Here is a 23,993-nt window from a genome sequence, read left to right on the forward strand (position 1 = left end):
ATATGTTTTATACTTCTTTGGTTAAATTATTTCTTTTTATTGTATATGTTTTACACTTCTTTGGTTAAATTATTATCTTTTTGATACTACTATAAATAAAACTGTTTTCTTAATTTCATTTTTGAATTATTCATTGCTTGTGTATAGAAATGCAATTCATTTTCTATACTGATCTTGTATTCTGCAACCTTGCTGAAACTATTAGCTATAACTATTTTTGTGTGGATTCCTTAGGATTGTCTATATAAAGGATTACATGATCTACAAACAGAGGTAGTTTTACTTCTTCTATTCCAATTTGCATGCCTTTTACTTGCTTTTCTTGCCTAATTTCCCTGGCTAAATCCTCTATTCCTATGTAAAATAAAAGTGGTAAGAGCTCTTTGAATATGCATATAAAATTTAGAATTAGCTATACATTTTTGGAAGGATTGTGATTAGAAATGCATTAAGTGTGTATATGTATATGTACATACACACATCAGTTTTGAGAGAACAGGTATCTTTTATTGAGTCTTCCATTCCATGAACATTGTATACTCATTCATTTGTTTGAATCTTTTTTAACTTCTCTCAACAAAGTTTTCTAATTTTCTACTTTCTCCATGGAGATTCTGGCCATGTTAAGATTTATTTCTAGGTACCAAATTTAAAAAAAGTACTATGGGAGGTCCCACTTCCCCCATAGATGGCTACATTCTAATACCTGGAACCTTACATAGGAAACCTTACATAGGAAAAGGATCTTTGCAGATGTAACTAAGTTAGGGACTCAGACATAGAGTTCATCCTGCATTATCTAGGTGAGCCTAACCTAATCACATGGGTCCTTAAAAGCAAAGACTTTTTTTTTAAATTTTTTAATTCATTTTTATTTTTTGGTTTTTTTCCCAGCTGTGGGCAGAGAGAGATGTGGCTTCAGAAAAATAGAGATATGCAAGGTTGCTGGCTTTGAATACTAACAATGGGACTAGAAGCCAAGGAATGTAGGTGGCCTCTAGAAGCTAAAAAAGGGAAGAAAATGGATTCTCCCCTGAAACCTCCAACAAGAAACACAGCCCAGGGAACACTTGTAAGACCTGTGTTGATTTCTAACCAATGGAATTATAAGGTAATACACTGGGTTCATTTAAGCTAGTAATTTTGTGGTAATTTGTTACAGCAGCAACTGATACAAATAGTAATTTTAAACACTTCATTTTTTCTGATTAATACAAATTAAACATTATTTTTGTATATGATTACATCTAGTAAGTTTGGTAACCTCTGTTATTTCTAACAATTTACCTATAGATTCTTTTGGTTCTTCCAAATATGTCATCAAATCATTTACAAATGACTGTTTTGTTTTCTGTTTCCTATTATAGTACTCGTTTATTTTTTCTTCCCTTTCCACACCCTTTGGGGACTTGAAAAGAATGCTGAATGTATGTGGTAATAGTGGGGATTATGTGTCATTCCTAATTTCAAAGTAAATGTTTTGAGTATCATTTAATGTTCCTGCATTGAGTGATATTTGCAATTTACTTTCCAGGAATCTCTATCAGGAATGGATACTGAATTTTTTAAAACAATAAATCAACTTTGAATTCATGACACAAATCAAACTTAGTCTTGGTATATTGTATTTATTATATATTATTTGCTATATTAATATTTCATTTCAGACTTTCTCTCTATAAATGATATCTGCCTTTGTTTTTTTTCCTAATACTACTTTGGTTCTTGGTATCAAAGTTGTGTTAGCCTCACAAATTGAGTTGATGAGTGTACCTATTTTTTCCTGTCTTTTGAAAGAGTTTGTGAGGGAGTTGAATTATTTTTTTCCCTAAATATTTGGAAGAAATATTAAGAAAGCAAAATTTGTACCAGAAGTTTACTTGTAGAGAAGTTTAAAATGATGGCTTCCATGTCTGATAGTTATAGTACTATTAGTGTTTTTAAATTTATCTTATTGTCCATTTTCACTGTTATAATTGGTAAACAAATTCCTAGAAAAATTAAGTTATATATTACATTTTTATTTTTAACTTCAGTGTTATTCCTTGTTTTTTCGTTTCTAATAGCATTTACTTGTACATTTCTTTTTTTGTGCTTGGTTTCACTAGAGGTTATCATTTTTATTAGACTCTTAGAGAATTAACTGGCTTTTGTTACGCACTGAATAGTTGTGTGCCCCCCAACCCCCACCCATTCATTTGTTGAAATCTAATCCCTCCCTAATGTAATGTCAGAAGTGGGGCCTTTGTGAGGTAATAAGGGTATTGTCCTCATCAATGGGATTAGAGCCCCTAAAATAGGCCAGAGAGGTAGCTTGCTCTCTTTCCCTCATATGAGAATGCAGCCAGAAGGCTGTCTGTAAGCCAGGAATAGGGTCCCCAAACAACTCAATCCTGCTGGCACCTTGATCTCAAACTTAACAACCTCCAGAACTGTAAGAAATAAGTTTCTGCTGTTTATAAGCCACCCAGTTTATGGTATTTTGATATAGCAGCCTGAACTAAGATAGCTTTGTTAATTTTTCTATTGCATTTTACTATTTCATAAATATCTTCATCTTCTTTATTTGGTTTATTTTGCTGTTTTTCTAACTTTTTGAGATGAATGCTCAGCTCTCTCACTTTCATGCTTTTTTTTTTTTTTCCAAATACTAAGACGTATTTAAGATTACAATTTTCACTCTTAAGTACTACTTTACTGGCATACCAATGCTCATAAATTCTTTGATGGCTGATTCTTCATTTGTGATTATGCTTTTCCATTTTTTAAAATTTCAACCTTTGCATGTCCTTAGGTTTTATATGTGCCCCCTATAAACAATGTATATTTATTTCTATTTAATTCATTAATGTATTTTTAGAGATGGTCTTGCTCTATCACCCAGGCTGGGATGACAGTAGTGTGATCACGGCTCATTGTAGCCTCAAACTCCTGGGCTCAAGTGATCCTCTTGCCTCAGCTTCATGAGTAGGTGGGTCTAGAGGTGCATACCACCACTAAGTTTTTAAATTTTTTGTAGAGACAGGGTCTTGTTATGTTGCCTAGGCTGGTCTTGAACTCCTGGTCTCAAGCACTCTCCTGGCTAAGCTTTCCAAAGTTCTGGGATTACAGACATGAGCCTCAGCACCCGGCCTTCTTTTCTTTTCAAATTAAGTCTAACAATTTTTGTCTTTTAGCTGAAACATTTATTCTGCCTACATTTACTACCATTAATTATATTTAAGTTAAATCTACCATGCTTTATGTACTACCTGTTTTTCCCACCTGTTTTGTATTCTCTCTTTTTTTGCTTTGTCTTGGTAAGACTGTGATTTACCCGCTATTCATATGAAGTTATGTTCTATTTTTCTAAGTTTTACAGGTTATCCTATAAATTACATGTGTCCTTATCAATGCTAATGAATACTTTTTACAAGTTTCCCAAAAAATTCAAGAATCTCAGATCACCTTAAATTCATTTACTCTTTCTAAACTCCTTAATGTTATGACATACTATGGGCCATATTATTGTTTGTGTACGTGTATATACACATACTATACATCTTTGTTTTGCAGTTTCTAAAGATTATATTAATTATATTATCCATATATTACTTTCTTTCCAAATCACTGTTTCTGTGTCTCTGATATCCCATCCAAGATTATTTTCCTTCCATCTGATGTGTACCCTTCAGAATCCCCTTTAGTGTGATGGTAAGGTTTACTTATTTGTCTAAAAATGTCACATTCTTAAAGAATTTGTGTGTATAGAATTATGAATTAAATATAACTATCATTTTCTGTCAATATACAGAAGATCATCTTACCATCTTTGGCTGTTGAGAAGTCATGTATCAGTGTCTATTCGTTAAAAAATCTATAATTTTTCTCTAGCCAGATTAAAAATTTTCTCTGTCTCTGGTGTACTATATATTAATGAGATTAGCTAACTGAAAAATGTTAAAGTCATTGGAATTAGGCTTCTTAAATTTGTGGATCACTATCATCTATCAATTCTAAAAAGTTTTCTCACATTTATACACACACACACATTTATATACTACATATATATGTATGGGATTACATGCTTGTAATCCCAGCACTTTGGAATGTTTAGCTGGGAGGGCTGATTGAGGCCAGAAGTCTGAGACCAGCCTGGGCAACATAACAAGACCCTGTCTCTACAAAAAATTTAAAAACTTAGTGGTGGTATGCACCTCTAGACCCAGCTACTACTCATGAAGTTGAGGCAGGAGGATCGCTTGAGTCTAGGAATTTGAGGCTACAGTGAGCCATGATCACACTACTGTCATACCAGCCTGGGTGACAGAGCAAGACCCTGCCTTTAAAAATACATTAATTAATTAAATAGAAAGAAATGTACATTGTTTATAGGGGACACATATAGGTCTAAACATGTTAAATCTTCTCACAGCAACTTCTTTTTTTAATCTTCTCCTACATGTTTTGTGTTTGTTTCTTTGTGCTACATTTTGGATGATTTCTCCTAACCTATCTTTAAGTTACATAATTCTCTCTTCACTTTTGTCTAATTTGTAGTTAAGCCTATCCATTGGGTTAATTTGAGTTTTTGAATATTTCAGGTCTAGAATTTCATTCTGGGTTTTTTCGCATCTACCGCTATTGACTTTTACATTTCTCAGTTACCTGATACAATGTTGAGGCATGATATTTATCCTGTTGAACACAATAATTATTCATAATTATTTTATAGTCTGTGTCTGATAATTCCAATATTTGAAGTACCCATCTTTTTGCCTTTTCTGTTTCATTAATCATGCTGTTGATTCCTAGTGTTCCTGGTTATCTATGACTGGTTCCTGGTCATCTATGTTCCTGGTTATCTATGACTACATATTTGAAAAACTATTTGTAGAGATAGTTTGAGCACTTGGAATACAATATATTCTTTCTGAGATCTTTTTTTTTCATTTGCTTCTGCCAGGATCTACGGACTCTAGCCGTCTAGAAAAAAACTTTAATTAACACTGAAGACTTTACAGGTCACCCAGATATTTGAAGCCACTCCTCCCGTGTGTAGAGGGGAGGTGGGTAGTTTATTCCCAGTTCACCCATACTCTGAGTCTTTGCAAATAGCAAGAGTTATTTCAGGGTCCCCACTCTTGTCAGCGGGGGGAGCCCATCTTGCTAGCCCTAGCACAGCTTGGTACCTTAGCCTCATTAGCAAAGTACTGCAGAGTCAGAGCCCCAAGTTGCCAGACTCTCCACGCGGGGCTTCTATCTTTCCTCATGGATATTGTTCTTGAAAAATCCTTACTATAGTATTACTTCTTTGATGTTTTAAAGAAAGTTTAGGAATAGGTTTTCCGAGTTTTATATAAGTTCATACATTTTTCTCAGTGAGAATTTTATTTCAAATTATCAGTCCCCACTGACTTTAACAGTCTTCACTTTTTAAACTAAAAACTATAGATGAATCTTTTGGGTGGTTTTTAAAAAAAATTCACTGCACTGCTACTTACTGCTATTTAATGTTACAGTTTTTCTAATTAGTCCAATTAACATGAAACAACAATTCTAAATATTTTAGCAAAAAAGAAAAAAAATTCAAAGGATAGACAGTAGCTTCCATTTATAAGAAAGGTCAAGCATTCACTGATTTCATTAGTTCATTCAAAGACAAACTATTAACTTGTATCAACTATGTGGACGGTAGTAAATGAACCAGAAGGTTTATTTTATGATGAAGTTTAAATGAACTAGAATAGTCTTAGCGGTTTTGAAAGATAGATTAAATGTTCAAGTAAAACCTTTTTCAAAGTTAAGGTTATCAGTTAAAGAAAATCATAGCATTAACATCACATTTACTGAAAATAAAGTACTTTCTAAATTATTTACTTAAAGTTGTGAATACTACTTTTTAGCCATCTAAAAAGTTATTCCGATTTTGGTTCCTTGAGTAAAAGATTTCCCTGATTTGGGATAGAATAACAGAAAATAATTTTATGTATTTGTTAAAACCAGGAAATAGTAAGTATTGTGACAAACAGAAAAAATGTGAACATAATTTACAGGCATAAGAAAAATTTCCATGGCTTGTTTCTGTTTTATAGTTGTATTATCCAAATCAAATAAGTCAACTTACATAGTTCTTCTCTGTCAAGAGATTGTGCACCGCCTCCAAATAAGCCTTTAAAGAATCCCCTGTTTGGTGCTTCAGGTGTTTCTACAGGAGTGAAGAGTTCACCCAACATTTCCTTTAAAATCAAAACAAATCGTAACTGTTAAAATTTCAGGGAAACTAAACTATAATCAACAGAATTATCACTGTAAACTCTTTAAGCTTATAACATTACCTGTTGAGATTTACAATTAATGAGCACATGTCCTATGATCAGATATAGAACATACTGACTTATTCAAACAGTAAGTTTATAAAACTAAGACTTATTTGCTGCTTGCTCCTTTTACTAGATTACTTTCTTTATTTGCATTTTAGGCAGACAGTATTTTTGCTTAAGGCTGTCAGGAGATTCTAATCTTTAAGACGAAATTTTCATATAACTCATGAATTGATAAGATTAATAATTACATTAGAAAGACTTCTTTTTTTTTTTTTTTTTTTTGAGACTAAGTCTTGCTTTCTCACCCAGACTAGAGTGCAGTGGCATGAGCTTGGCTCACTTGCAGCTTCTGCCTCTGGGGTTCAAGTGATTCTTGTGCCTCAGCCACTGCGTAGCTGTGATAGTGTGGGATTACAGGCATATGCCACCATGCCTCGGTAATTACTGTATTTTGTAGGGACAGGTTTTGCCATGTTGGCCAGGCTCGTCTCGAACTCCTGGCCTCAAGTGATCCACCTACCTCAGCCTCCCAAAGTGCTAGAATTATAGGTGTGAGCCACCATGCCTGGCCAGAAAGAAGAAAACTTTTTAACAGCAAGTATAAAAGTCCAGTGTAATAATGATGATGCATAGTTTTGTAATTATAACCTTTAGCTGAGTCAGAAATTTGTAATTTAGATACCTACTTCTTTTCTCATAAACACATGCTAGGAAGAGAATTATGCCAACATATACCTGGAATTTCAGAAATATAGCAGAGAGATGGAAGTCTTCCTTGTACTTTTTCTAAAATTACTGTCAATATTTTTCAGAGTACAGAAATGGCAAAAGTCAGTCAAGAGAGAAGTAAGATTGCTGACATGTTACTGGTTTTGTTGATAACACATAAAGAGAAAAGATGAGTTTTTTTTTGTTTTTTTTTTTTTAAGAAAAGGATGGTAGCAATATTTATTTACTAGGCAACTTTGGGAGGGTATAGTAGTGAATCTAAAATACACTATGGCCCTGGGATTGCATTTCACTCATGAAAGAGAAATAATTATGATATAAGGGCAAGTAAACTATTGGCCCCAGGTAGGAGTTCTGCTATACTATGATATTATTATATCATTATAGTTGGAGTAAAAGTATTTTTCAGGGTTGTGTCCTTAGTGCTGGGCTAAGAAGGTTGGTAAAGGGTGTTCAGGTTTTCTTTTAGGCATATCCATATTAGTGTTATCCCACCATCTAGTTTACAAATGGGAGGAGATAATTATTAACACTACACAACAGTTTTATTTATAAGACTGAAGTGGACTGAAGCCCTTACATTTTTAGTTTCTTTCCTCTGGATTTTTATAAAGCGTAGTAAACCTGGAATAAAACACTTTCTGAATTCAATAAATTAAACTTGTTAAAACCCAACATAGAATATACTGATATCTATTATTATATTGAAATTTATGTTAAACTCAGAAGCAATTTAGGCATATTTTAAATCTTTTAAAAACTGTATTTCACAGATCCTAATTTAAACTATATATATTAAATTGTTATAAAATTTTTAAAATGGCAACACAGCTATCATTTGCGTGTCTCATGCGAAATCAAAATACTATAACATGTAAATAGTGACAGTTTAAAGGTATGCTTTTTAAAAATTTTTACCTTATTTTAGAATTATGGTTTGAATTTCTAATTATTTAGTGTTTAATGAGCTTACAATTTCACAAAGGTAAAGTAAGAAATATAAAAACACCATTTTATATTCATTATATTCTATGTAGCAGAATGAATATAAACTTTGAAACCAGATGGACCTGGATTTGATTCTCATTTTCTGACTTTTACTAGCAGAAGACTCTTAGTCAAATTAGTCTGTCAAAGGAATGGTCTCTTCAACTTTAAAAAGGGGAGATAATAATAACTGCCTCTCGGAACATTACTAGGATTAAAGATAATGAGCATATAAAGTGCCAGGAGTAGACATCAATAGTATATGTACAGAAATACAAAAATCTATCACATAGAGATGAATCCAATTAGAAAAATATGCAAGTCATTTATCCATAGGTTAATATTATGAACAGACATCTTTAAAGGAAGTTGACAATTCAAATGTTTCTTAGGGTCTAGATTATCTGCAGTCTTAATATTAAAGTTTTGGAGAAATACATAAAATAATATGTATGGGCATTTTTCACTTGTATTTAAATAAGGATTTGATTATAAGTAAATGTAGTATTTAGAATGATTAATGTTAATGACTAGTAAATGTTGGTGAAATCTAATAATTTGTAATTTCTGTGATCTTGCTAAATCTATTCATAGTAGACAGTATTTCTGAAACAAGACCTTGGACTGAAATCATCTAAAATATGAATATTCAGAAATAAATATATTTGTCTGATTTTCGACTCTTGCATATCGTTTGTCTTGCATGTGATCTAACAAGTTTGGTGGTAAAATTTAGGACTAATTTCATGAATGAGTCAATGTATGGGCTTTGGTTATTACTATAAAATCCTTTATAGTGTATCAAATAATCACTGATTTTAATCATTTTAAGAAAACTTTATATTGTAAGAGTATTGAATCTGAAAAAAATAAGTATCTTCAGGACAAGCACAGCAATAAACTACATACTGAATACACAGTATATATGAGAAGCTAAACAGTTCAACTATCATTAGTTGTATATAGCCATTACTTGGGGTTTTGTTTATAAATTATAATCCTGAGGTGCTTACCAAAGTTACTTAGTTGTTTTAAACTCATTTTGTCATAACGTATTTATTATCCCTTTGATATATTGCTGAATTCAATCTGTAAAAATTTTGTTCAGAAATTTTGCTTTATTTGTGAGAGGTATTAGTTTATATGTAGTTTTCTTTTCTTATAATGACTTGGTCTAATTTTGGTGTCAGGTTAATGCTTCCTTCATAGAACAAGCTGGGAAGCATTCCTGATTCAGTTTTTGAAAAGGTTTGTGAACTGGTGTTATTTCTTCCTGAAATGTTGACAGAGTTCATCACTGAAGCCATCTAGGCCTGGAATTTTCTTGGTCCAAGGTTCCTAAGCTCAATTTCAATTTCTTTAACAGATTCAGAACTATTTATCTATTTTTTCTTCAGTGAGCCTTGGTTATTTGTCTTTCATGAACTTTGTCCATTTTGTCTAAGTTTTCGAATATTTCTGGCACAGAGTTGTTCATAATATTCCCTTTTTATCCATATCTATAGAATATATATTAATGAGACTCCTCTTATTACTGATATTAATAATTCGTAACTTCTTTCTTCGTATGGCTTGAAATCAATTTTATTGGCTTTGGTTTCATTGATGCTTTTCTATTGTTTCCTTGCTTTCCACTTGGAAATTTATTTTTTTCTTGTGTTTGAGTTTAATTTGCTTTTCTCAGTTTCTTAAAGTGAAAGTTGACATCATTGCATTGAGACTTCCTTCTTTTCTAATATGTGTTTTAGTGCTATAAGTTTGTCATGTTCAAACACTATTATTTTTTTTCTGTTACTACACTTTCAAGTTTACAGCCTTTTCTTCTGTAACATTGAATCTGTCGTTAATGCCATTTAGCATATTTTTTACCTCAAACACTGTAGTTTCTCATCTTTAGAGGTTTGATCTTATTTTGGGATATTCCATGTTTCTAACTTTTTGAACATATGTAACTCAGTTATAATTGTTTTAACATTCTTCCATGTACTAATCCTGGTATGCATATCAGTTCTGGTTTGGTCTCTATTGATTATTATCCTCATGATGGGTCATGTTTTTCTGTCTCTTTGCATGCCTGGTAACTGACTGGATACCAGGCATTCCAATTTTTACCCCGTTGGGTGCCAAATATTTTTTATTTCCTTTAAGTTTTCTTGAATTTCTGACAGAAAACATTTGCATCCTTTTGAATCTTGCTTTTGCAATTTGTTAGGCATAGCTGGAGTAGTGGCTGATAATGACCATCCAAGGATATCAGGTCCTAATCTCTGGGACCAATAAATGCTACTTGGCAAAGAAAAGGAGTCTGTGCAGAAGTGATTAAGTATCTTGCTCTGGGGAAATTATTCTGGACTATCTAATGGGTTATAATCCAATTACAAGTGTCTTTTCAAGAGAGAGAGGCAGAGAAAATTTTGACACACAGAAGAGTAGGTAATGTGGCCATAAAGGCAGAGATTTCAGTGATGTGGCCCAATGTCAAAGAACACCAGCAGCTCCCACTAGAAGGGGCAATAAATAATTATCTTCTAGAGCCTCCAGAGGAAGCAAGACCCTGTTAGCACCTTGATTTTGCCTCAGTGAAACTGATTTTGGACTTCTGGATTCTACAAGTATGAGCAAGTAAGTTTCCACTGGTTTTGGCCACCAAGTTTGTGGCCTCAGGAAACTAATATCCACATGAATTATGGGTTTCTCCAATCTGGTTATTGGGAACACACACTGTTCTGGCATGGTTTCTACAAATCCTCTATTCCTTTCAAATGGTTCTTTTCCTGCTCAGAAAGCTTAGTCACATGTACACGGTGAATGGCACATAGTGTATATTCAGGGGTACTCTGTACATCTCCAGGATTCCTTCTCTTTGCAGCTCTTTTCTCTTGAATTTACCTGGTGCCCCCAGACTCTTGTTCCTGCCTCTTCAACTTGGCAAGTCTGCCAGGCTTTACCTCTGTACCTTTGCCCTGTGCCATGTCCTGAAAACTGTATTAAGGCATTAAAGCTGGGATACCTTCTTTGTTTCCTATCTGTCAGAGATTACTGTCCTTAATTGCCTGATGTCCAGTAATTTGAAAACCATCGTTTCATGAGTTCCGTCTGCCTTTTTTTAGGTTGTTTCAGGCGGGAAGGTAAATCTGGTCCCTATTATTCCATCTTGGCTGGAAACTTCCTAAATGTTTGTAGGCATCTTCTTTATTTTTTATTTTTGGCTAAAGTTAAATGAATGTACAATGTAAAAGGATACTCAGGGAACCAAGGTATATAGTATTTATCAAGTTCATAGTAGTCTTCAACAGATTTTTACCAAGGAATTATTTCTGGGTACTAAAAATACAGAGGTAAATAACATGTCAATATTGCCCAAAGAAAACATTTTATCACAAATTCCTTCAAGACAGTCTATTTTTTTTTTTTTGTTTATCTCTGTATCATAAAGGCACATAGCAGATAGTTTAAAATACAGTTTACTACTAAAAGACTACTTCATTTAAACATAAGTAAGAAAACTATGGCTGCTATTAACTTAAGAATAACTGAAGAAAACATTGACTAAAGGATAGAATAAATTGATCCCCCAAAAATGAAGTTTAGATTTTTGAGCAGTTGAATTAAGACCACATTTCAGATGGAAATGAATTAAGAAAATATTCACTTGTCCATATTATTTCTTAACATAACATTTTGCTAGTGAAAAGAAATGCTAAAAGGAGTATTTTAAGGTTTATCCTTCACTTCAGATTCTTAGGAATCTTTGAACAATAACTTTCATCCAAATGTAAATGGAAATTTAAATCTAAAATGTCAGATATGTAACTTTGTTTTACTCTCAAAGTTTACAATATTACTCAGGACTAAGTTTCCAGTACATTATAGTTTACTGAAATAACACAATGAGGACAACAACATTTGACATTTATTAAGCACTCTCTGTACCAGGGGCACTATGCTAAGCACTGTCTCCTTTAATCCATACCATATCCTCTGAGATACTATTTCCATGCTAATTTTACAGATGATGCTAAGAGACATTAAGTAACTTGTCTATGACCACATAATTACATAGTTAACAGGACGGACTTGAATTTAGCCTTTTTGACTCTAAAGCTCATGCTCTAAAAACAAGCCACAAATTCAAATTTGTAAATGTGTAAAACAGGGCTAATTAATTGAAAAAACTTTCATTATAAAGTTCCTCTATATAGTGGTTTCCTCTAAATATCAAGTATCAATCAATATTTTAGCTCAAGATTTCCAGAGCACTTTTACTTTGGAAGGTAAAGCTAAACTGATCATTTCGAATACACACAGAAGCACATACAACACTCAAATACTTAAAAAAAGGGCACAGTTCCATAAGTAAAGAATTTGCATATAGTCTCTCAAAAAAGATCAACCAAAATATTCAGAGGAAAACTATCAAATAATATTTTTTCTTCTATGTGTAAATATCCTTGTGAATAAACAGAATAGGAGATGGGATTACAAAATTTACCCTAAAATAGACTCATTTATTTTCACGTTAACACACTTCTTTAAAAAGGACTGTGTGTGTTTGTGTGTGTGTGTGTGTGTATGTAATAGATATTTATTCTACGTGGAGAGTAGGTATAAAATGCAGGTAACAGTTTATATTTCTCTGCCATCACTGGAAAGACAGATACAGATTAGTAAGACGAAACTGCTCTTACAGTAGATGTCTGAAGATGATACAGTTCATCATGGAAGTCGCAAAGCATGTGCTCTGAAAGTCTAATTCAATGGTTCGGATTTTCCCATGTAGGCTCACTTGTATACTTCCATGAAAGTAAGGAACAGATAGTATAAGAGCCCTCAGATAATACTTTACCTCTGAAGAAATCATAGTAATATTTCTATTAATTACCTGAAGATTTTCACAGGTCTCTTGACTATAAGTAAGTCTCTGGATTTCTGTAGGTGAAACAAGGTATAATGCTTGTCCATTGTTGGTAAAGCAGAACGTTCTGGCTATCCGCATATTGGTAAGGGGCAAGTAATACACATCCAATAGAGGTCTTAAACTTGGCAAACTTGAGAAAAAAATTAAAAACTTGTTAATTATAAGGTAGGTTTTAGTCTTGAACATACTATCATTGTTAAAAATGGCAGAGACCTTACAAATCTTATGATTTAGTTTGTATACTTGAGTGGGAGATAAAAAAATGGTTTATACTCCTCATATACTTGTTCACTATTAACTGAATCAAAATAAATTCTCAGAGTCTAAGGCTATAACAAAAAAAAAAAAAACATTTCTTTTAAACAATTCTGTAGTATAACCTGGGGGAGGAAATGCTATAACTGTTTTAAAAAAAATCTAACTCTTACCTAAAAGTCATTATATGTCCATTGGCACAGAAACAGGCAAGGCAGATACTGTTACTCAATGCTACAATATCTCCACGAAGCACAAATGAGGTCTCTGTAATATTTTGCTTATAAGCACAGTTCTGGGTTGGCAGTGAGATTACTTTTGCTTGCTTTTCAGAACATATCACTGCATACTGGTTTTCACTAATTTCCTGAGAAGAGGAGGGGGATACTGATACAGGCCGCCGTTTTTTCAGTTTCTCCTTTTCATCTTTTTCTTCCGGAACATTGTGTTCTTTCCAGGGTTCATATGCAGGTGGTATTAAGCAGCCTGTGGTATCCAGAAATGCCATTCTCAAGATTGCACCTTTTAACCTCAATATAGTACCTAAAATATAGAAGTCTAGTAAATAACTTAAATATCTTATAAACATGTTTATTCTAAGTTTGACAGATAGCAGATACTCAAAAATATGTTGAATGCATATTGAATTGAACACTGGCTCATTGACAGGATTCAGATTTTAAGCATGATACTGATGAGTCTGGAAAAAGATATCAACTTACATGCTCCAAATAGATAAATGCCACTAATCATCACTCACAATTTAATTACATATAATAAATATTGCAAACATGTATCTGGTCTTTAAATGAATAAACAAATGACATGCCAGAGTATCTGGAACTGTTTTCTCTTACACCCAGCAAGTGCACTACCAGTGAGCAGGAGAGCAGGTGGACAGCGCCTGGAGCAGTCAGTATGGGGCCACGTGTGGCTGCAGAGCACTGGGAATGCGCCTTGTCCAAAGTGTGGTGAACAACTGCAGTGTGTGGCGAGAGTAAAGCACATGCCACATCTGAAGATTTTAGTACTCCAAAAAGCTAAATGTAAAACACCTTAGTAGTTTTTAATAATTACATGCTAAAATGACAGTATTTAGGATACAGTGGGCTAAATGTTATTAAAATTAATTTCACCTTTTAAAAAAATTTTTTAATGTGACTGCTAGAATATTTAAAATTATGTATGTGGCTTTGCATTGCATTTCTAATAAACAGTACTGATCTAGATGGCCAATGAGAAAAAAAATCCACATATTTGTAATCATTACCTCTAAAATCATAATTCCTTTTAAATGATTTACAACAAATGTCAGATATACTTAAGGCATTATTTCGGTCAGCTTATCGTCTTAATCTAGAGGCTACATTTTTTAACTTGCTTCAATTAATGATACCCTTTCCCCTATATCCTTGATAATGTATAAATATGCTTTAATGCTCACTTCTCAGTAAACTTACAACATTAATAGAATGGAAGGGATGGTAGACAACTGAGTTAGCATTCAGTTCTTAAAGACTTTTCATGTTTTGTTTTAAATTTATATAAGGTTTTATAGCTTGCAGTATTTTGTCCGTATATTATTTTCTTTTATTTGTAAGAAAACAAATTCCTGATGTTCTCTCAAAACTTTTCTTAAAAGAAACAAATATTCTTTCCTTTCCACTTTGCATTTATGTTTTATCTGCAGTAAGGCTGCAGGATAAAATAGAGCACATACCTCAATTTGAATTTCAAATAAACAATGAATACTTTTTAGTATAAGTATGTCCCAAATGCTACATATCTGTCCAAGCCTAAATGGGACACACTTACATTAAAGTATTTGTTATATAAATTAAAATTTGACTGAATATCCTATATTTTTATTTGCTAAATCTAGTAACCCTACTCTACATCCAGGTTCAGTGAGCAGATAATTTAACTATTTTAAGAAGCTTGGTAGAAAACTCAGAAACATATGACAGTCTTACTCTTATAGTTTTAATTACTATTTACCTTAAAACATATTATAAAGCTAACTTTTCTTTCAAGGTCTCTTATTTTTTATTCTGGTGCACCCAAAGAGTCCTTCTGCCTTTAAAGCTTTGATGAGGTCAGCTGAATTATCCATGCTAATTTGGGAACTGTTTATAGCACATACATTGTTCTAGCATGTGGATTTAAAAAAAAATTGCCCTAAAATAACTTTTAAATGTTTGCTTTTCCTGTAGTTGATGGGACTTCAGCATGTTTCCCAGTAGAGTAGTGGTTAACTGTTGAATTTTCCTCTTGAAGAAAAGAAAAAATAACAGCAGATAAAGTAGACCACTTTAGGTTCTTAACTACAGAAACCCATCAGCTTGAAAACCTCTCTCTTCTCACAGTGCCAAAAGAGATGATATAAATGTCACTGACATATTTTTAAATAAGCATCTTTTTAAAAACAAACCTCAAAGATTCCATCATTGAGAGGAAACTAAGTTTCTTTCTTACATATGAAAGTTATTTTTGTACTCACTTTCCAGCTAATTCAATTTACTGCAAGTTGGAAAGTATATTACTTTTTTTTCTGTAGTTAACAGTAAATTATCTATATTTATTCCTGCTCACTCATTTTCATTTATTGAAAACATTTTTTTCTTATTACAGATTGGTATATGTTTGCCATAGAAAATTTAAAAACTCCAAATCAGTAAAAAAAATGAAAATAAAAATGACTCCAAATCCTACTTACCAATGACAACTCCTGTTAACATTTGATTTTCAACTTTCCAGTTTATTTTATTCCAATACACATATTTGTTGTTTACTAATAAAAACTGAGATTGCTAAGAATATCACTATGTAACCTGTTTTCTTTAATTTAACAAACTGATATGCAGTATATCCTCAAGCATTTATACAGCAAAATGAATAAATCAAACTATTTAATGTAATGATGGCTCAGAAATATTATTATAATTGCAGTTTAACTTCTAAGTTCCAAAAACTGTAAAAGTCAGTACACTAACAAGAGAGATTTACAAGCAAAATCATGGTTATTTCTATCTGGATGAGCATAAATAAGTAGTAACAGAAATAAGAATTCTCAGGTATCTCCTGACCTAACAGACTCCACAAACATTCGACAAAATCCAAACTCATTTTCAATATACAAAGTCTATTACTATTGTTTAAAATTTGCACTCAAGTCACCTTTTCCTAACACTTCAAAGTAGAAAAATAATCTCAGGTTTCACTCTTGGAGATTAAAAATAACCATGTGTAGAATATTTAAAAATGTATTTTTGTATTTTTCTCTTAATGTACACCATTCTTTTGCTTGTGGTATTTGCTTGAGGTATTATGAATGCACTACTGTAATCTTCTTTAAAAAAATATTTTCTTACATAGTAATTATTTTACACATGTTCTAGAGTTTAAAAAAATGGCAAAACTTGAATGGCTGTATAAACAAACAACATTCTGAAATCTTGTTCTATGTATTCTTTCATTAAAACATAAGGCTGTTGCTGTCCCCATTTACATTTTAGAATTCTTAGATCAGTTCAAGAATGAAAAACAAAGGCTTCCATCATAGTAAATCAAACCTGTAATATAACTTTATGTGCAGCAGCAAAGCATACATACCACTTGGAGACACTATTACGGGCTGAAGAAGTCTTTGTTCTCCCCCTGGGGGAAGGTTCAGTGCAATGACAAGCACTGTTCCTAGCGTTGTTCCAACCCACAGACAAGGGGAAGGGGACGAGTCTGTCTTTCGAGTAAATGTTTCACAGAAATGAAGAGCAGAGATTGCTTCTCGGGATTCTTTGTCAATGCTTGTTACACTTGAACTCCGCGATCTGCTGAAGGAGTTATCCTTTACATCTGAAATGGTTAAAAATGTTGTGAGATTGCTCAAGTTATAAAGTAAGTTATTTGTGGGGTTTTTTGGTATAAATTTGGCCAAGCAGTTGATCTGCAAGAAGACAACATCTATAGAATATTTAATTTTAACTTCATTTTAGTTCATCCTTGAACAACATGGGTTTGAACTGCACAAGTCCACTTATACATGGATTTTCCTTTACCTCTGCCACCCCGAGACAGCAAGACCAACCCCTCTCTCCTCTTTCTCTTTCTCTTCAGTCTATTCAATGGAAAAACCACCACTTCCACTTAAGGAATAGTAAATACATTTTCTCTTCCTTATGATTTTCTTAATAACATTCTTTTCTCTAGCTTACTTTATTATATGAATTCAGTATATAACACTTCTAACATACAAAATATGGCTTTACTGTTTATGTTACTGGGAAGGCTTCCGGTCAACAATAGGCTTTTAGAAGTTAAGTTTTTGGGGACTCAAAAGTTATATGCAGATTTTTGACTTGATCAGAGTGAGAAGTTGGTTCACTTAACACCTGCATTGTTTAAGGGTCAAATGTAACTGCAAACAAAAGCAATTTACTTTGATGCTAATAAATTTTCCCCTTTTCTTAAATATATAAACAAATTCACATTCCTCAGAACTGGACTGGGTGCATGTCGATGAATAACTGAATGTGCAGTCCTTGGGATCCCGGCTGCTCAGCCCTCAGCACCTTCCTTCTCATGGTACTGTGTCTTTCTTTGGTAATATAATCCATAACTGGCAGAGCTTGCCAAGTGTGGATCTTTTCCATTTTCTACCTTAAAATGCATTTAGAAGTACTCTGATTCTACCCTCTAATTTACTGTATGATGGATCATTTATTTTTCAGACCAGCCCATATAAAAACCTTTAATCAACAAAAGTTTAGCTTTTTTCTCATTTTTCTTCAATGTCATTTTAATCGTAATCCGCGTTCACCTAAGGCATTTTCACCAAAACGTATAACTGTCATCTGACTCATACTTGATACCAGGCAACCTGCTTTACCCAGCTCTGTCTGTAATGACAGGGACATTTAAAAAATTATACTAATAAAACTTCTCCCATCTTTAGCTACCTTCCCTGTTGCTAATCCCAAGCTTGTCTCAAGCCCTAGCCTTTTTGTTTCTCTTGGAACATCACTTCCAAACACTTCTTGGACTTTTTTCCTGTTATGTCTCACTATGCAAAACCAAAACACATAATTTCCCCCAAACCAGTAAATTCTTCGAATGGCACTATTTATATTAATGACACTCCTGTTCTCAATGGGAGAAACACCTAAGATAAGCCACAGTTTGGGTTCCTCCCTTTCATTTGACCTATGCATCTGATGGGATGCCAAGCCCTAAGGTACTTTATTGCACATTTTTGTTTCCTTCTTTCCACTGGTAATCTACTTCCATTACCCTAAGTTCAGGTTCTCATCGCCATTTACTTAGACAATTCCCAACTGATCTCCTCACCCACAGCATCTCACTACTAACAAAACCCAATTAAATTTTATAAGGCATATCTATAATTCTATGACCTCAATCTAAAAAATCCTTAGTAGCTCCTCTTTATTTAATCATGCTTATAATCTTACTCAAGTTTTTAAGACTCTTCACAAAATATCTTTAACCTATCCTCCTGGCCCTATCTCCCTGTGCTACTCTGTTTCAGTTCATTGTGGGAAATAAACAGAGCCACTCAATTTTCCCCAAACATAACCTCTACTTACCTACTTGTAGGCTTTTGCTTGTGGTATTCTGATTGGTGCCCTTGCATCAGCCTTTTCTCCTACCTATCAAGATTCTGCTTATTTTCCATCTCAGTTCCTGTCATCTTCCTCAAGTTTCTCCTGATTCCTACAACCTACATAGTTTCTCTCCCTCTTGAATACCTATAGCCATGTATCTCTCCCATGAAACTTACAGTACATTTGTTCTGTAGTTACTTCTGACTTTTCTCATGCCTCACTCTAAAGTGACTGCAAGTATGTTGAAAGCAAAGAATGTGTTGTTTTGATACCCTGTGGAATTTAGCACCGTGCCTTGCATGTGAAAGGAATTCAGTGAACACTTGACGAAGGCAGATTTATAGTTGAGAATATCTAAACCAATGCTTCTGCTGTACCATTAGGATTTATTAAAATTCCCAGTAGCTTCTACTACTTACATCTAATAACTCCTTAAATCACATGCTTTCAATGCTCTTGTGAAAGAAAGGACTCTCCAAAATGTGAAAAATATAAAACATGTTAAAGTCTTCTAAGTTGTACTTTCTTTATTAAATAAAAAAGGTATAGCCAAATCCTAGTTATACTCTACAAAAAGTTTTTGCCATCAAATTTAGATTCATAGATTTAAAATATTTCCCAGTAACTATATGCAACGTAATTTTGATTATAGGTAGCCTCTGAAAACAGTAATATTAGTTATGATAATACTATGGATCTTTTTTTTTTAACTGCAGTTTCTAAAAACATTTTTCTTTTGCTTGAGATTGCATTTCCATAATTTACAAATTATGATATGGTAGAAAAGAACTACTTCTTATAAATCAAACAACTTCCCATAATCAACGCCTCAATACAGAAAGTTTATAATATAATTTTGATTACAAATATTTATTTTTTCTTTATAGTTTTCAAAGTTATTTTAGTAAAATACATTTTTAAAATTACAATAAGTACATTTAATTTGTTACTTGTAAAGCATACATATACAAGGCAAATGAACATTTTCAGTTGTGACGTACTGATAGTAAGAGAAAACAATGATATGAGAAAAGTTGATAAAACAGATTTCTTTGTAAATTAACCTGTGGAAAAACTCTTAATGATAACTATTAAAATTACAACGGGTGATTCACAACAACCTATACTTTAAATGTTAACTCATAGGTCAAATGAGCAATGTTTGAATTTAATAGACTAACTATATAAAATTCACAACCTAAAACTGTATTTTTATTACATGACTTATCTATAAAAATTAGATTACCAAAGCCACTTCTAAAGCTAGATCAAAATGGAAAAATTGACTGAATAAGAGTCAAATGTAAAACTGAGATAGGTTACTTATTTTATTATCTGCCTCAACTTTTGAAAAAAAAAAAGAATTTTCAGCAATTCATGAATTACAACTTCCATTTACTCCTTTTAAATTAGGTATTATGGGTCTCTGTGAGCTCATTTATACAAGTTTGGCAAACTAAATAAACGGAATAAAAGTTTAATTTTAGTAGCTCTAGTAATAAGAGCAGGCCTACCATGTGCCAGGCACTAATACTTTACATTTATCATTTTATTGAGTCTACATAACCACCTTACAAAGTATTATCATCACAATTTAACAAATGATTAAATAGAGGCTCAGAGAGGTTAAATGACTTGCCCAGAATGACCAAGCTAGCATATGGTAGTGTCAGAATTTGTGTCTACGTTCAAGTCTAAAACTTTGTTTTCTGTGATATGATAGCCCATAACCACTATCATACAGCTGAAATGTTATGGTTATTATTAAGAATTAAAGTTCTAGTTTTTAGATGTCAGAAAAGTGCCTGAATATGTGATCTTATTGGCTGATCTATACTCAAACAAAATTTGTCATTAATGCCTCCATCCAGCTCTACATGATACAATCATGCCATAAAATCACTGTTTTTATGCTACTCTCTACATACTTAAAACATGCTACTTGTATGTATCACTTTCTCCTCCCTGCACAAAGCCTTATTCAACAAACTTTTATATTCCCAAATCAAAACATAATGCCAAGAGATGAAACTGCTCAAGGTTAAAATCTTAACTGAGGTAAGATAATGATTTGGAAATGCTAAAATTAGTAGGTTTAAATGGACCAACACCTAAGTTGACATGATACATAAGAAACATAGTCAAGGAATCTGGAGAATAAATAGTGGTGAGGGGTGAGGGCTAATGCAAGGGAGAAAACCTAGTTACCTCTAAGATAGAGGTGGGTGAAATCATCCTTAAGCAGTCATACTTATTTAGGTAAAGGCAACAGAAATAAAAAATGAGTTTAAAAAGATACCATGTTTTACAGGTATTATAGGAAATACTACTTTTTCTTTGTTGAAATGTCATTTGTCCCTATATACTATCAAGGAGCTGTTTCTGGGTTGGATATAAAGCAAAATAAATATGTGAATATATTCATCCTGCTTTCATAATAAATGAATTACACAGAAAGTACTATGAAAGAAATATTTCCCAATTTATTACAATCAAAAAGTTAGTAATGATTCTTGCTATGATTCTCTATAATATAGAAAAAATCATCTATTTTTAAATATTAAATATTTCATTAGTATAAAAATAATTTCATAAATTATAGAGTTCAAAATAGGTTTTCAGGTGGTTAAATGGGATATAACCATTTTTAATAAAAATCTAAAATTGCACAAATTTATTCTTATGCTAAATTCTGTTTAGACATAGAGTATGAGAGGGTTAAGAAAATATATTCTTTTGATTTGCTTGAATTTATATTACAATTCTCTTTTTAAATTTACAGACAGCATTCTAAAGGCTAAAGAATGTTTAAACCTTAAGCATCTTAGTCATTTTAAACTTGCTTTCCAATGACTATCTTACAGTTAATTATAAGTCTTCAGATTTCCTTGTCTTCCCATTATAGGGAGTTAAATTATTTTGAATATTTATTTATTTATTTATTTTACTTACCTAAATCAGGCTTTAGGTCAGTAGGTAAGCTTAACTTCCTTGACATCTTTGCTGAAAAATAAAAGACATTTTTAAAATTCTGAAGAATATTTGATTCATACTAATGTCAACTGATTCAAGACAGAAGTGAATACTTTTATTACTAAATCTAGATGCTGAGATAATGAAAAAATGAGTAATATTAGGAATGGAAAGTAAATCTTATTTTCAACTTTTTATTTTCTAATTTTTTGAGACAAGGTCTCACTCTGTTGCCCAGGCTGAGTGCAGCAGTGTGATCACAACTAACTGCAGCCTCAATTATTTGGGCTCAAGCGATCCTCCCACCTCAGTCTCCCAAGCAGCTGGAACTACAGGTATGTAACCACTGTGCCTGGCTATTTTAGATTTTTTTGTAGAGATGGGGTCTCACTATGTTACTCAGGCTGATTTCAAACTCCTGCCATGGCTTCCCAAAGTGCTGGGATTACAGGCGTGAAACCACCATGCCTGGTCAACTTTTTAAAAGTTTGTACTTACTTGATGCATTAACTTTTTGTACTTAAAATTTTTACTTTAAGAAAGACTTTTAAATTTTAACTTTTAATTATTTCTTAGGCTCACAGGAAAGGGTTAGGCTTTTCTGAGTGAGACAAAGTAACTTCTCAGAAGAAAGGTGTTGCAGATAAGGAGAATAGAGGCATAAGACTAAGTTTGGGTAAGTGATATACAATCTTTCCAGCTCATCCTCTTCATAGCTACTGGGTTCATTCCTTTTTTTTTTTTCAATTGAGGCGAAGTGTTACTCTGTTGCCCAGGCTGAAGTGCAATGGAATGATAGCTCACTGCCACCTCCACTTCCCAGGTTCAAGCGATTCTCCCGCCTCAGCCTTCCAACTAGTGGGGATTACAGGTGCAAACCACCACACCCAGCTAATTTTTGTATTTTTAGTAGAGACAGGGTTTCACCATGTTGGCCAGGCTGGCCTCGAACTCCAAACTGAAGTGATCCACCTGCCTTGGCCTTCCAAAGTGCTGGGATTACAGGCGTGAGCCACTGTGTCTGGCTGGGTTCATTACTTTTTAAGTTAATGTCTAGCTTATAGGCCAAACCTATATCTAATCAAATTTAAGTATTTGATTACTTTATACAATATCTGATTCAACCACTCCTTGATGAAAGTTAACTCTTCTATGTATGTTTTAGTGAAAAGCAAAAACTAAGTAAGATCATGTAAAATCTAAAACTATGGTATTTACATAAGATGCAAACCACAGGTATTGTTCTGTAGTATTGGAAAAAGAGTGAATGTATAAACTTACTGGAATCCACTTTCCATCCTCAAAATCAGTTACTGTCTTAATCTAGAAAGTGATTTAAAGTTAGGGGTTGTTCAACTACAGCTATTACGTTAGTGGTAGTACATGCGTAAAAGAAAAGTGCTTCCTGTGTGAAACTGTCAGAAAGCATTCGTTTGTTAATACAGGAATACATATATTAGGTTAAATTTTGGACTGTTAGGAGATATTTAAAGCACAGACCCTGCTAGTCCATAAGGGCGCCATGTAAACAAAGAGAAATCCAGTCATAGTACATGACTTCCACATCTAAAAAAATGACAAATCCAGTGTTAGGAAAGAGGCATTAGGCAAACTGGGAAGGGATGGGGGTTGGAAGGGACATCAAGTTTTCACTTCTCAGCTTCATTAACTTAATTAGTGTCCTTTAACAAACAACAATGGGTCACATTTATAAAAGTCAGCCCATTTTCACCAATGTAAAAAATTTCAGTTAAAAGAGAAAATGCAATACAAAAAATAAAATGGCCAAATAAAATCTGTAGTTAGTTGATGTCACATACAAGGTTGCTCTTGTGCTTGAAACCCAATACCCTCAAAATTAGAAAATATTATATCCCTAAAACAGTCCTCCAAAAGGCAATATTTAACAGAGATTTTAATAAATCCAGAAAAAAAAATCCAAAGATCTTCAACAAATATCATAGGTATCATATACCTAGACTGATAAGTAATATCTATACAATGTGCATGTAAACAGATGTAGAAAATCAATTTGGCACAGTCTAAAGATAACTCTTTTAGAATCATATTATACGGATACAGTCTCTTTAGATATCATTACTCTTATTTGATCAAATTATTTTAAATCCCTTGCTTCTCAAACTAGAATACGCACACTAGTCACATGGAGATCTTGTTAAAATGCACACTCTGATGCTATACTCTGGG

The 23,993-nt window shown here is 32.9% G+C and overlaps 1 protein-coding gene across 9 annotated transcripts in view; it reads right to left on the bottom strand.

The window, feature by feature from the left end:
• Positions 1-23,993, bottom strand: part of STXBP5 (syntaxin binding protein 5) — a 181,028-nt gene that overhangs the window by 10,497 nt on the left and 146,538 nt on the right. For 8 of the 9 annotated variants that reach the window (XR_004267725.1, XR_004267723.1, XR_004267722.1 and 5 more), the window contains 5 exons: positions 21,765-21,815; positions 16,807-17,046; positions 13,368-13,737; positions 12,904-13,069; positions 6,107-6,218 (listed from right to left, as the gene is read on the bottom strand). Coding sequence is in view for 5 of the 9 variants with exons in the window: in XM_032274510.1 (XP_032130401.1) it covers positions 6,107-6,218; positions 12,904-13,069; positions 13,368-13,737; positions 16,807-17,046; positions 21,765-21,815 (939 nt within the window). In the remaining 4 variants the exon portion in view is untranslated. The remainder of the gene's footprint in view (positions 1-6,106; positions 6,219-12,903; positions 13,070-13,367; positions 13,738-16,806; positions 17,047-21,764; positions 21,816-23,993) is intronic. The other variant, XM_032274513.1, reaches the window with a different exon arrangement.

The sequence above is a fragment of the Sapajus apella genome, unplaced genomic scaffold, assembly GCF_009761245.1.
Source record: "Sapajus apella isolate SASKATOON/1434 unplaced genomic scaffold, GSC_monkey_1.0 scaffold6, whole genome shotgun sequence".
In the NCBI taxonomy this organism is placed as follows: Eukaryota; Metazoa; Chordata; class Mammalia; order Primates; family Cebidae; genus Sapajus; species Sapajus apella.